We start from the raw sequence: 15,058 nt of genomic DNA, 5'->3' as shown, positions 1-15,058 counted from the left end.
CCATCCCACTGGGGCAGCGGGGGAGGGTGGGGGGGTGAGCAAGTGGCTGTGTGGCACTCAATTGCCAGCGGAGGTTAAACCAGGACATTCTCAGATTTCCTTACTAGTACCTAATTTACATAAAAATAGCAACAAACATTCTGCAAGTTGGATACATACAGTGAAAATAGTGTCTCAGTATTCCCAGACAAAAAAAAAGAGTAGTGTGATACACAGAAGTCCAGCTACTATTTACTTCCCAGTATCACAGCCGGCCGTAGTATAAAAGGGAATGTTGAAAGACCAGATAAGACTAACAGACCAGCCAGATACTTCACTTCCCCAAACAATCTTTCTAGATGAATGTGTTAGGTCTCATTAATGCCTTGGAGTTGGTTTTCACAGCCTGAAACCCTGACACAACCAACAGTGGGACCAGGATCCATATCCAGAATTAAAGATACAATTATTTAACAGGAATAAAATAAATAAATAAATTAGTGAAATGAAAACAAATACCATCAGAAATATCATCAGGAAAAACCCTTATTATTTGAAGCCTTTTTGGAGTTGCTTTCATGCCACTTAGGGCTACAAAACTCTGTACTTTGAAGCCAAAGATGATTCTTACTACTTCATAGGCTTCAGCACGAGTATGGCCAGAGTGCTCTCTCCTAGTCACTAACAAATGGTTTTATTTAGTTCGACTCTGGGAGCAAAAGGCCAGTAATTTGACCTCAGAAAAACCATTGCAAGTACGCACCTCTTTGAAAGCCTCCCTGAATTCTCCTCCTGGGGCCATTCCCAGCTGTTCTGTGATGTGAGCAGAAACCTTCAGAAGCAGCATTTGCATCAATCCAGACATGACTCCATTCTGGTGGAAGAGGGAGAAAAACATTAAAAAAAGAAAATCAACAAGCTGTGTGGATTTCTCAGAAGAATGCACTGTTCACAGTCATGAAAAGAACATTAATTATCTTCATGAAGAAGCAGCACTGAAGCTACCTTCTGGACCCAATTCGCTGATCAATACAGCTCTTTTATTTCAGTTTGTATCAGTTGTGGAGTAGCTTTTCACTTCAGCGTGCAGCCAAAGTATTCTCCCTTTCAACAAAAATGTATGGCAGAGTTAAGAAAAGAAAGGAGGGCAGCCAGACTTACTTCAGTCTGTATTTACTCCACCTGCTTGAAGAAAGTCTGAATAACTGAATGGTAAGATAGCTCATACCATACATTTAATTTTTCTTGATCTATCTGGCTACAAAAAAAAAAGGGACCACAAGAGTATATTCCATTGAATGTGCAGTGAACGCCACGTTAGAGAGATACTGAAAGGGAAATAGCTAGTGGTCTAATCATAGACACTTCCACAACCCTGGGAAACACTAGGCTGGGGAGTGGTTAGGTTTACAGTGACAGAAACACAGAGAATCTAGCGTTGTGCAAGAAATTGCTGTGCATGACTTCAGCACCTAAGACCTTAGAGAAGACCTCACAGTCCTGAGTATGACTCACTCCCACAAGCAGACTGAAGGCCCCTCTTCGCACAACCTATTACTTTTTGAACAGAGACCTAAAATCCAGACTCTTCTTTTTAAAAAGAAAAAAATTCTCCTAGAGATACTTATGCAAAATTTCCCTTCCCCATCCTTTTACAAAAAGAATGAAAACACACCTCAAACAAATCCATTCAGAGCCGCTTCTTCTGTCCAGCTCTGGCTGTCCTCACCCAGTTATTTTTATGACTAAGACTCAGTGGCTGAGTGTTATCTGTCCCCAAGCGTAACCTGTACCTTGGTTACGCATCTCTTCCAATTTGGCATCAGTCCATACCACTACCAAAAGGGGCATTCCCCCTTCCCTCGCCAAAGGTTAATTTCCTGCTATATCATCAGCTTCACACAACTGAAGATGAGGTTACACGGGATAGCTTGAGTTAATATAACTGCTTGAAGTTACCAGAGGAAGGTCCTGGTTTCCATTCCTTGCTCCCAGGGCCATGCTCAAATGACCCGCCCTGTGCCAGATCTGATGCTTGTGTGACCTCTCCAAAGGCTGTAGGCAGTTTCTGCAGTTAAGCGGACTCAAGAGTCACTGAGGACCAGAACTGGCAAAAGAGAGGGGCTATTTTCAAAGCCAATTGGTTATCTGTTTTATCATGCTACAAACTAGCAAGCATGGCAGAAAGACAGGGTGCTGGGCTCCTGACGAGAGATGAGGAAGAAAGAGGGCAGTGAGAAAAAGGGTTTTCAGCACCCCTGAGATCCAGTTCAAAAGCCCGGGGGACAAGGGTTTCCAGAAGTTCAGAAAAGATGCCCACAGAGAGAAGAAAACTAGGATAATGCAGCCTGAGGTTATTTGCTGGCTGATCTCTCCTTCAGGATTGATGTATTTGAAGTTGCATTTTTACACTGTGACAGAAAGATTCAGCCTGCTGGCTAACAGAGGGATGCATCCTTGACATGTGGCTGGGTCATTCATGCTCTTAACCTGCATGAAACTCAGTGCCCATCATATTTGCTCAGCATCAAGGAGATAAAAGGTGACAAGCAGCCATATGTAGCAGCAACAACTGGCCAGCCAGAAAGTGTTGCGGGATAAAGAGCAAAATGTACAAAAAATGATGGGGGCAAAACAATAAAAGAGGTTATCATCAATACCAGATTATTCAAGGTCAGGCAAAGGAAAGCTGACTACAAAAGAACATTAAATCCTGAGTGGCTGGCAATAATTTCACAGATTAGATGCAACAGCCATAAACACAAAGAAATACACAAGTAGAAAGAAACTTAACTGCACAGGCAGAGGCATGCAGAGCTATTAGCACACAGGAGAGAGAAAGTGAAATACCGATTTTATCAGCCCAGTGTTCAATAGCTGTCAGAAAGCAAGAAGAGTGAGAGGGATTACCAGGAAAGGAACAAAATAGAAACATCAATGTACTGCTGTACAATTTTTAGCAGACTCCCAACTTGAAAACAAGATACTTGAACTAGAAAATGTGCAAAGAAAATGTGCAAAGAAATACCAAACATATGAGAAGAGATATATTAATATTAAATACTCATGAGGCTTGGGGAAGGATGACTGAGGAAGATACATCAGACACCATGACTAGCATGAAGACAGTGAAAAGGACAGGAAGAGAAAGGAATACCCAGGCAAGGTACGACTGCAGGTTCTAATGCCTTTCCCCAGGCATCTGTTATTGGCAGCTGCTAGAGGGCTTCTGAAGCAGATAAATCTTCCACCGGACTCAGTACAGAAACGCTTATACTACGTATGAGAACACAGCCTAAGGAGTGGGCCTTGGGGCTACTCTTCGACTGTATAACAAGTCACAGATCCAGCACCAACTGCAGAACTGCGGGCAGAAACAAATTGTTTGTATTTTAGTCCTCCAGATTTCTTCTTTTAAAAACCCTAATTCCCATGGACGCAGCCCTGTACAAACACAGCCTTGCCACCTGGAACTGGTTTTCCTACTGTTGCAAGCGCAGTGGAGGTTAGACTTTAGTACAAGTGAAGGTAGCACGTGACAGCAGCCTGCTCCTGTCCATATGGATGTACTCGTCATCTACCAATTCACATTATATCCATTTTATTTAACAGGACGATCCTGTAGGTTACCTAAACAGAGGGCTGTATTACACGGTGCAAAATGAGAGCTTTTTCACTGGCCAGAAGCATTAAAAAGTCCCCAGTATTACAATGTATTTCTGCACAGGTAACTTCAGCCTAAAGGAGTAGGTTAGAAAAGTAAGGTTGAGCTAAGATTTTGCTGCCACCAGCCCACTTTCGCTTCTGCCCCAGAACAAGGTTTCTCAAGTCCTGCTCTGTGTCAGGACCAGCAATCATACAGCCACATAGGGACATGGTGCAGCTAAAAAGTAAGCCCTGTTCAGACCGCCACACAGCCATGGTATGGACACAGAAGGGACAGCAGAAACAGGAAGCCAAGGGAGAAGATAAACCAAACTGGTAAGACAGGTTTTGTCTTAAGCCAACTGTTACTGTGCATCTTCAGGTAATCCGCATTTGAGCCAGATACCGGTCTGCACTGTGTTGCTTTGCTTAATGGAAAGCAAACAGGTAGTTCTCTACAAACAACTATAAGGGTTTTGAAATTCAAGGAGGGGCTGGAGGAAAGCTGTTTTTAACCTGCAACAGTTGCTTGATAAGCTGTGGATACCAGTGACCCATTGCACGTGTGTCAGTTTCGTATTAACACTCTGCTCAGTTTCCAACTTCAATTAAGAGCAACGAAATGCAATTTTACTGCTTAAGATTTATACAAGTGATTTTAATAAGAGAGTTTTCTTTTCCTAATTTGATACTCAAGGATGAAAGTTACAAGCAGTTTTGACTTTTGGTGTAACTTTTGGGTCCGAATGCACATTTCAGTGAGAGAGGACAACTGAAGCATAACTGAGCAACTTACCAGCTGGTTTGATTTTTACTAGAGAAAAAACAGACACTATAATTTAGCATAAGATAGTTGGACTGTTTTTCCTGGTTTTCCCTATATAACCCATGCTGCTACTGAATCAAAGGGGGGAGGGTTGGGGTGTTTTTTTGGTTGAGACTATAGACAGATAAATATATTTTTTAAAAGGCACAATGTCCAGATTTTATTATTTGCATTATCCCTGGTGACAAAGGAGACTAAGATTGAGCTGGAACAATATGAAGGATCTTTGTATCCTTCTCTGGTTTTGGAGCCCACACAGTCTGTGTCTTCTGCTGTCTACACACAAGATCACTTCAAGCCCTGGTAGAAAGTGCTAATTACAAAGCTGCCAACACGAATTTACATCACAGAGAAAAAAAGTCTGCTATTTTGTTTTCATTGTCCTTTTCCTCTTAACAGAGAAGCACAGCAAAACCTGTTGCATTTAGCTTTGATATTAAAAAAAAAGGCTTCTGTGCCTGTTTACCAGGTCAGAAGACCCCCAGCTATGCTGCTCTGGTTGTTGTGAACATGCATTCTTTTGGCTACATGCATCAGAACAATCCACCTTACCTAAAATAAACAGATGGATGCAGTAATTCATGCAATATGCAAGTGTTTTGCAATGTTCTTTCCTTTGATAGGACATAAATAAACAGGAAAGACGTGTTATTGCCTAACTCTATGAGTCAGAAAGCCTGCACTAAGACACTATGTGCACGCACACACACAAGTAGACTAGCCACTGCAAGTGCTTCTGCATGGATGCAGATTATATTCTTATGAGGGGTGCAATCCTGGAAATTCCCAATTACATCAATAAAACAATTCCAATATATAAATACCACACAACCAAAATAACATTCTATGAATTTGTTCATTCAGCTGGACACTGGAAACTCTTTTTACTATTGATTAGAATGGCAGTATGTGGCCAAATATCCTGTCATTTTTTAGGTCAACTTCGTGCTGTTTCACTGTGCCTAGCTTAAAATTACTTAAATACAAGCTAACTGGGTGAAACTGAAAAAATACAGAACACCACTTGTTTTGCACACACATCCCAGGCAGCGTCAAACTGCCAGAGTAGTTATAATTTGAATAGAATCCCACACTTTTCAGCCCAGATTTTTCAAAAACCTCCCTCAAGGCCCACTGTCAGTGAGAATCTACTCAAAGACAAGTGATGGGAATTAAAAAGAGCAGCACACTAGGATGAAGGAATGCAACTAAACAGATCACAACAGACAACACCAAAATTAAGTGCTCCTTAAACAGCTGTGATGCAGATTGCAGGGATAATAATCATATTTAAGTTATTAGTGGAGTATTACAATTACAAAGTTAAACTTGTATCCTGCAAACGGAGCAACTGTTAAGTCCAGGAGGATTCCTGCCTAGGTCAACAACTGCCTAAACAATCCTGTTGTGGAACAGAAGCCCTCAATGCTCCAGCTGAAAACAAAATACCAAACCTAACTTTGCCACCGTAATGGTACTCTCACCTAGGTGAACAGTATTAGGTTCCCAGCTGGTGGCAACACTGGTTTCGGTTGTAACTTGACAAATTGCTCTCAAGACAAACCTTTAATTCTCACTGTGGGAATCATACCTGCTTTATAGCTTGTTGAAGTTTTTCCAGATTTATTTCTTTGGCTTCCTTTAGTAATGTCTTTTCATCCATCTTTAACATAGAAACTCTGTACTGGCATAGTTCCACCACAACTACATCAGGCTGCACTTCTTGTATCGTCTGAAAAACATGGATTTATTTACACCAGTTTAGGAAGGATTAAACAGAAATGCAGCCAATATCGGTACTTTCATGAGAAAAGGGACTTAATAAAAGCACATTCTAGCAATCATTTTCAATTAAAAGAACAATGAAAGAGTAAGCAAGACTTCTCCAAATGGCTATGTATTGAGAAAAACATTAAGGAAAATGACAGTGAAGTGCTTTAGCTACTGAATGCTTTGGGATAGGAATCATAGAATCATTAAGGTTGGAAAGGAAGATGGAGAACAAGTTGTGTGGGAGTGGGGGACGGGGGAGAGAAAAAACTCGATGTTAAAACTTTTCACATTCACAAAGTTCCTTTGATCATACTCTGCGATCATTTGCAATCTGAGTTAGAATAAGCTTTCTAAGAATCAGGGTTGATAATTCTGGCACAAGATTCTGCCCCTCTAGCTTGTAGAGAATAAAGCCACTCTAAACTGTGGACTTGGCATGAGGTACAGCATGAAATAGTTCCTACTTTCACTAGAGCTTCAGACCTATTTGTATCTTGTATTCCATTCTCAAGTTCGGGGCAGCATGGTTTTACAGCTCAGTTTTATACCCCCTGGGCAAAGAGAAGCTGTAAACTGCAGTTTCTGTTCTAGGCTTTGCATCTTCTCAGCACGCCCCCATCGCAGTGAGTATGCAACATATCACACTGTTGGTGTGACGTGATGCTTTATCATGACAGGCAGGGTAAGATTCACTAGTGGGACTTCTAGCACCAGCACTGTATCTACATTTGTTGTTTAAGGGCAAATAAAAACATTTGGGATGGGAGAGCAATGTATTGCATCAAAAAATAACTAAGATAATATGGCTGCCTCTTAGTTGATCCCACAGCACTGTCAGCCCTCCAACAGCTAACTTGAGAAAAACACAGTCTGGAGGTTACAGCACAGAACCAAGTCAGAGAGTTGGACTTCATTCTACTTAATGTTAAGTTGGCAACATCATAAACACGCTGCTGAAGGAATTCCACTTAGTATTTACCTTCACTACATCCTTTTTGCTGCTGTCACTGAAGTGGGCTGTTCCAACCACGTATACTTTAGAACCATCCTCGGTGTCAAGCTCAGTCACAGTGCTTGGTAAATTAGGTTTTTTCTGCCTCTTCTTCATCTTCACCTCCAGAAGAATTTTAAAAGCATCTGCATCAGCTATAAATGTAAAGAAAAATAGAAAGGAAAAGCACACATGACTATAAAGTGCAGGTAAGTAAAACAGAAAATAAAAATGTCACCACTAAAACAGCAGAGCAGAGCTAAAAGGCCATTGATTTACCACTGTAATCTTACATTCAATTCTGAGGCTACATCATTGAGAGTGCCACCACTGGAGAGGCTGCCTCCAAGCATGGGTCTCAGTCCAGGTTTCCTACCCTGTGGACACTGGGACAGGTTGTCCATGCAGTTCAGTAAGGGAAAGAGAGAAGCTGTGTGGCAGGTGAGGTGGATAAAGAAGCAAAGAATACTTAGAAAAGGTATACACTAAATGGGAAAAAAAAAGGCATTTTTTCATTCTAGAACAAAAGCGTTCCCTTGTGAGATTTTATTTGTATAAACAATAGCAACACATGTACAATGGTGTGAGTATGCTGGTAAAGTCACCTGCACATACTGGCACATATAGGATGCCTACAGTACCAATCTTAAGCTTTTCTGTGATTAACACACCAGGGATCAGTATACAATTGAAAATTAAACCTTAAGAGGTATTCAGGTCAGGAAATCAATCATTCTTCCCTAGTTTCAACAACAAACTATTTAAGACCAAAATGGTACAACGTGAGTTCAGCCCATCTATGTCAAGCTTGCCATGGAAAATAGGAAGATCTATCAGTTCCATCACAGTTGCGTGTTAAATGCCAGAAAGCCTCATTAAGTGAGATAGAGAAGCTTCAGTTTTACATCAATGGGAAATACAGTAACTTTGAATGAGTTCTTTAAGCTGTAATGCATCTTAGAAAAAAAAGCATCAAGTAGGAAAGCAGAGTTTTGTTTCCAACCAACTCTCTTTCTCTGGCAAGCTGCTGCACAAGTTAGCAGAGGTCTCAAGTGGTCCAGAACCCTGGAATAGGATCATAATCCCAGGAAAAAAAAAGGTTAGTGAACAGTTTTGCAGGCAGGATGTCAAAGGTGCAGATAAATTACAGCCTCCTACCATACATTCGTTTAATGAATCTGGTTTAACTGTGTGGCTCTGGCCCCAGATCTGTCCCACAAACACTTATCTCAAGATCTTATGTCAAAAAAACCAAAACCCAAAACAAAAGCCACCCTCCAACATCCTTCTTCGTTAAGATTTTAGCAGCCTACTACTCCATGGTCAATACCCAAGAACATGGTGTGTTGCAATCAGTACAGTCTGATCTAAGACCATGCTGCTGCCAAAACAGATGGTGATGCTAAGGAGGGGATGGGGAAAACACGACTGTAAAAGGAATGAGGAGAGGTAGGGCTGTTGCATTTGTAGCACTCAGTCACATAATCATAAAAGCAGCCATAGTAGATCAACCAAAATCAACCTAAGCAAATATCCTGCCTCCCACAATGGTCAAAAGTGGGTATCTAAGGAAGAGTATAAGAAATGGGGAAGCACGCATGATACCTTCCCCCAAATACTCTCCTAGCCTAAAGCCATTTATGGCTCAGATTCCCCCTGTTGAAAGTGGTTTCTATGTATTCAGTAACCCTTAAAGGATTTCCTTTCTATTAATTTTCCAGCCTTCACCTCATACATATATTCAGAACTGGACTGAATAACGTTTCATGTGAACAAAGACTGCTATAACAGTGCAGAACCAGATGTTATCATTTAAGGACATAATCAAGGAAAACATTCTCAGGACCAGCTACAGTTTTTATTAAACCAACTTCTTTATCTGGAGAAAAAAGCAGCATAAAAAATTATCTGCTTCTTTAGGTCTGAATGCTTTTCCAATAGCTTTAGTCAAGGCTCTCTTTGCTCCCATGACTTATTTCTGAAAACTGTGATCCCTAGCGATTATTCAGCAACTTCGGCATTACAGTAATGTTGCAGTTACACACTAATTCGCCCTAAGGTGGTTCAGAGCCTATTATTTGCCAATATAGCCAATCTGAATATTCCTATTGTTCAGAATGAGGGTTGTATACAGTAACATCACAACGGTAGATCAATCAACACAAAGCAAATCCTAAGAAGTCTTTTTTTCCTCCTCCTGAGAAAGAAATATCTGTCATTATCTGATCCTTACCACTAAAAGGTAAGAACCGATGCTCTTCCCAGGCTTCACAAGACAGTTTTGGCTAGAATACTTCTATTCCCACATCCTGCAGGCTTGGCCTTCATATCAAAATATTATCATGCTGGCATGGGCAAAGTATTCCACCTGGAATGACTGGTTCAACATCATAACGCTAGATGCCAGAACACTGAAGCAAACGTACTTATCCATCTCTGGCTTAGAGAGCAACAACCGAGCTTAAAACAATAGCTGCGTATATCTATTATATCAAAAACCATTTACATTCTTTTGAAAGCATGGGAGCAGCAAACTGACTGTTGATATGTCATTGCTCTTTCCAAATTTGGTTTACACAACTGGGCCTTTCTACAAATCACGAACAGATTGAGACAGATACGACCTCATTCGCATGTCCCTTTTGTGCTAAGAGCCACATCCTTATTAGGTAAGGAAAAGGCACGGACATTTAGCTTAATATACTTCCAACGTGATACACCCTCCCCAGTCAAACCAGAAACATACAGATATTCTGCGATACACTTGACGTTTCCTTTGGGCCATCTTCTGGTGCATCAGAGTAGGACATTGGATCTGCAGCAGCCTGTGTGAAACAAATTCAAAAGGAGGCTGGGAATTATAATGAAATGTTTTAATACATCTTTCCCCTTGTGATTTTGCTCAATTTGAACCTACATATAATATTCAAGCAAGTAAATAATTTAAGCAGTGTCAACAGTTCAAAACATCTGTGGTTTTACAACTGATTTTCTCCTAGCTGGGTAAGTATGAGAAAGAACATATTAAAACCTAACTATTTCATGCCTATTTCAAAAGATAATATTTATACTTGACATGGAGTTTTTATTCTAGAATCAGATTTTTTTAAAAAGAACAAATTTATCTCTAACACTACCATAACATTTTCTTTGTTGGAAACTAAAATGTGCCCTGATTATTATAATACCATTGCTATTTATAAGATGGCGTATTTGACTCAACTACCAGTCAGCATTAGTCTGTCAGGAGTCTGACAGGGTTAATCAGCACTCACAATAATACACATATCCGTTCAGGAAGAGTCTACCCAAATATTTGATTCTGTTAGAATAAGTGTAAGGTAATTACACAATATGCACACCCAACCTTATAAAATTTATGTGTATGCTGACTTTATGTACATCGGAAATCAAAGTCAAAAGGATGAAAAGCATCTGCATAGTTTTGATCCCTAAAGGATCAGAAGTTAATTGAAAAGATTCCCAAAGACTGACTTTCAAATATTATCACTAGAAGTATATGAGGCAAGTCTTTGACTAACAAAACTTTCTTTCTTATTTTTAACTAACAGGCAAGTTTTAAAACCCGAGCATAGAATTCAAGCAATCCCAGTCATTCAGCCTATGTCATCCAAGCTGGAGAGGCGGAGTTAGTGCAGAAAAGAAAGACTTAAGAATCAGGGAAAGCTCAACTATAAACTACCTTTAGGCAACTACATTAATTCAAAGTTGAATCAGGATGACTACTGAGAGAATTTGGAATTCTTGAACAACATTCAGTCAAAAAGTTTGAGACAGGATGAGAATCCATCATCATTCAAGTATCTTCCAAATGAAAGGCAGTACTAATGAGTCAGCAAGCAGGCAGACAAACTCTCCTGAAGGTTGTCAGCTTTTTAGCTAGAATGACTGGTTTATTTACTTTGTACTTAACCTGGTAAGATTTAAAACAGGACTGTACAAAGCACATCCAATTGTTAAGAGCTTTCAACAAGAGTAATTAATTCTTTCTTGCATTCCATTGCGCCAAACAGTAATTTTCAGATAATAAATCCTGGGTGTCTTACCTTGGCCCCACTGAAGGTAAGGCAAAATTTATCATGCATTTCATGGAGTAAGACCAAGAAGTACAACAGCTCTACAGTGCAAAGTTTAAAACATTCACAGCAACATATCATCCTTTCACTACAAAGCAAAAATCTGTTCATGGACAACTGTAAACTGCAGTTACACTGCAAATTGCAATTACATTCACAAATCTAATTTAACACCAGCTCAGCTTTTGATCACAACATATGGCTTGACTCTACTGCTTGCATATGTAACTCGTCACAAAAATATTTTGAAAAATGTATCCATCTGTAACATATGGAATTAATCCTGTCACTTACACTGGCTTTGTCATCATAACAACATTACAACATTGCAGTGGGAAAAGCACTAAGCACCACATTAAGAGCCTGCTATTCCTTTTTTTTGTTAAATTAACTAACAGGACACAGGAACCAACATTTTTATATCTCATAAGAAAAAAATTTCCTGAGCTTCACCTATTGCACCGGAAAAAGGTTTTGAGATACATGGATGTGAAAGTAGAAGAAAAGAAACATGCAGGGTAGAAAAAAGCACCTTGGTTTAATTTGGCAAGGTACTTAACCAAAGTACAGCGAGATCATTCATATATAATTTGCATAATTTACTCACAAAACATTTTTTCTTCCTAAAGGTTTAAGCTTATAGGTTAGACTATTTTCTGCAATTCCTCACTTGCAAGTAAATTAATACAAAAGACCCTTTTTAGCTTTTGCAATTGTAGGGAAAAGGATCCTGAAAAGAACAACCTAAATGTGGCAAAACAATAGCACTCAGCCCCCCAACCCTTTTAAAAGCACTCAGCCCCCAGTGCCCCTAACACTGGTAGTCTCAACCCCCAACTTTGCAGGCCTTCCCTGAGGATGAGTGGAAGAACGTAGCTGATTCAGAGTCTTGACCTTCCCTGCAATTCTACTGAGAAAAAAAACTTCAGCTCCAAGCCCTACCTCCGGCTGTTGCTCCTCTTCCATCCCTGCAGCGTAGGCTTATTTTCACCAACCACACAAGAACTGCAGGAAGTAAAAGGAATAGAAGAGAATTAAAAATTAATGGCATAACCCAGAATATTTGTTTAAGAACTAAGGAAAAAAAAAAAGAAGAGGTGTCTCTACAAACTCTGATAAAAGTTGAAGTAATAAAAGCAGCAAACTGATGCACAAGTGCCATCTTTTCAACTCTGCTGCTGTTAAAAAACAACACAGAACAAAAAACCCACAAAACATCAGTCGGGTAAAACCGGCCTGTCTCAACCCAGTTTTTGAGTTGGCTCTAAATCCAGAGCATAGTCCTGTTCTCACACGCACTGAGAACACCTTAATAAACAAAGGTGGATTTCATGGGAACTCAGAATTTGCTTTTTTTGCTGTTTTAGATTCTGCAAAAATGCCTTCTTCCTCCAGATCACTCATAAGTAATTGAAATACAGGATGGCTGTCAAAAAGGTTTCAGCAATAGTAAAAAATCTTGCTCAACTAGATCAGCAGTTCTGTCTTGTCCAAACAAACTATGTCAAGATAGTTTTTACGCAAATTTTAGGAATCATCTGTATTTCTGGGACTTCACCACTACAAGGAATAGGAGGGCAGTCACAGTCTTAATATTCAACTAGAGAGCCACATGCATTATTATCTGATCTGCATCATGCTATCATGTATATATTTACAAATATGCCAGGGTCAGAACATCAGCAAGATCATGCCTGTGTGAAAACCCCTTGGAACTAGGTTTTCAAACCCTTAGTGAATGGTTTCCATGTTTTAGTTTTAAGATTCATTCTTCCACTCATATTGTTCAAGTCCAGAAGTTCTCCCTGAAGAGTGCTATGATTCGACTTTGATGGTACTCTAAGGGGACTGCACAAGCTACTGAACGCATGACTAGTGCTCATTCCGCTTATTCTCACTGCTATGCCACTAAAATCGAAGCACTTGTAGAAGAAAGTGCTGCTTCTTCACTGCAGTATTTTGGTTCACCACCCCCTGACCTGTTTCACAGTACATGTGAACAGTGTTTTATTTTATTAGACTGGAGAGCAGTCCTGACCAACTTATTTGTACAACATGTTTGCAGCCCTGCTCTGAGGAGCGGGGGAACAAGTTAGGCTCCTGCCCTATGCCCAGGTGAGGCTGCTGGAGGAAAGCTGGCTGGAGCCTGGGCGACCACATATTTCAGCACACAAAAGTGATGGCAAAAGCCCCCCCACCCCTTCCCCAAATGCAAGGGTCTCCTTGAGTCTGATTAGTGCTCTACATCCTGGTTTCTAGCCTTTGTTTTCAAGTGAGTTGTTTTGCTTTCTAGCTTTGCTTAAAATATGTTTCTATAAAAAAGCGTTCGCCTCGGCAGCATGAAGCATGCAAGTGTAATTCAGACAGCTGGCACATGTTCCTCCACACGCGTATGGACAGATTTCAGCAATTCATGCCTTCGCATTGTCCCCTGCTAGCAGTCAGCCAGCGAACCGCAGACCACAGCTGCAGGCTGAGCAAGAAAAACCCAGAGTGACCAAGAGCCTAGCTTCTGCATGCTCCCTGGAGCAAAATCCCCATGAAACCCAACAGAGCCCTGTGCCTCGAGTAGGCAACAGCTACAAACACAGCCCCTGAGCTGCGAGGCAAATACCTTGTTGAAACAAAAACTACACACTGCAAACAGTTCAAGAGGTTCAGTAACAAACTACTTATTCAAAAACATGCGAGAAGTCTCCACAGGCAACGTAAGACAGTTTCCCAAGTATTTCATTGTTTTTGCTACAATGCATAATATAAATTTAAAACCACGACTATGCCTTCCCCCTTTCCAAGGGGTCAAGTGAAGGAAACTTGGATGTCAGAGTAAGCTGAAACAGCAGGTGAAGCTGAACTGCTCTTTGCTTCAGTGTTTCCACGATTTACACACAGTGTGGACAGCTCCAAATCAGTGCAGCAGAAGGAAATCCCTGCCCCGAGACCTGCAACCTGAACAGGGACACACCAGCCCACTGACACCTCACACCAGACAGCCTGGCCAGAGTTGTCTGGTGGCATTGTGGGCTTAAGTGAAACCAGACTGGAGAGCAGATTCAGGTTAAAAACCAACCTTTTTTCCCCCCACCCTAACCAAGGCATTTTAAGCTCAGATGACCAAACAGCGGCAGGAACAACTGCAGCAGCAAAACTGAAGGGACAGTATGAAGCAGAGATGCTGAAACCAACACTGCCCTCTGAGAAAATACTTGTCCAACTACAACATCAGTCAGAGATATACCAATACTCTGATGCTCAGCTCTGGGCTTGGTTCTCAATTGGTTTATGTGCAAAATACCAGTATTTTTCTGCCAGTGAATCAGCTGGCCCTAAATACAAGCTAAAGTTCTAAGCTTGGTTAAAGCCCGCCAGGGTTTGAAAGTATGTCTCTTACCTATGGGAGTGCTCTTAAAAATAGTAAGCTGCAAGTTTCAGTTAAAGAACAGACTTTATACAGAAGCACTGAGTGTTTTTTTTTCCACCAAGTGACATTTTAGAAAACCTCATCCCGTTCTCACCGCTGGGTAAATGATGTGTCTGATATTGGAGAAAGAGAGAGATCTTCTCTGTGGTTTACTCATGCTAACCAGCACTGCTTTTTATCTGACCTGCACAACCTTTGGAGAAAGCAAAGCTGTTTGTTCAGTGTGGTTCCCAGCTCCACCATAGCAGGGTTCCAGTCTCTGCAGGGAACCCATGACACAATACCATAAGGGTCAGATGAGAGACTGGGCAGCCACATCGACAGGC

At 40.8% G+C, this 15,058-nt stretch overlaps 1 protein-coding gene across 1 annotated transcript in view; it reads right to left on the bottom strand.

The window, feature by feature from the left end:
* The window catches only part of TRABD (TraB domain containing), a 24,613-nt gene extending 12,293 nt beyond the window's left edge, over positions 1-12,320 (bottom strand). The window contains exons 1-5 of the mRNA XM_009286776.1: positions 12,254-12,320; positions 9,961-10,039; positions 7,203-7,369; positions 6,042-6,182; positions 743-853 (exon numbers count right to left, since the gene is read on the bottom strand). Coding sequence (XP_009285051.1) covers positions 743-853; positions 6,042-6,182; positions 7,203-7,369; positions 9,961-10,039; positions 12,254-12,277 — 522 coding nt within the window. The 5' untranslated portion in view covers positions 12,278-12,320. The remainder of the gene's footprint in view (positions 1-742; positions 854-6,041; positions 6,183-7,202; positions 7,370-9,960; positions 10,040-12,253) is intronic.
* Positions 12,321-15,058: the final 2,738 nt, after the last annotated feature.

Source organism: Aptenodytes forsteri, unplaced genomic scaffold (assembly GCF_000699145.1).
Source record: "Aptenodytes forsteri isolate BGI_AS27 unplaced genomic scaffold, ASM69914v1 Scaffold166, whole genome shotgun sequence".
Classification (NCBI taxonomy): domain Eukaryota; kingdom Metazoa; phylum Chordata; class Aves; order Sphenisciformes; family Spheniscidae; genus Aptenodytes; species Aptenodytes forsteri.
This window is presented reverse-complemented; position numbering and strand designations above follow the sequence as displayed.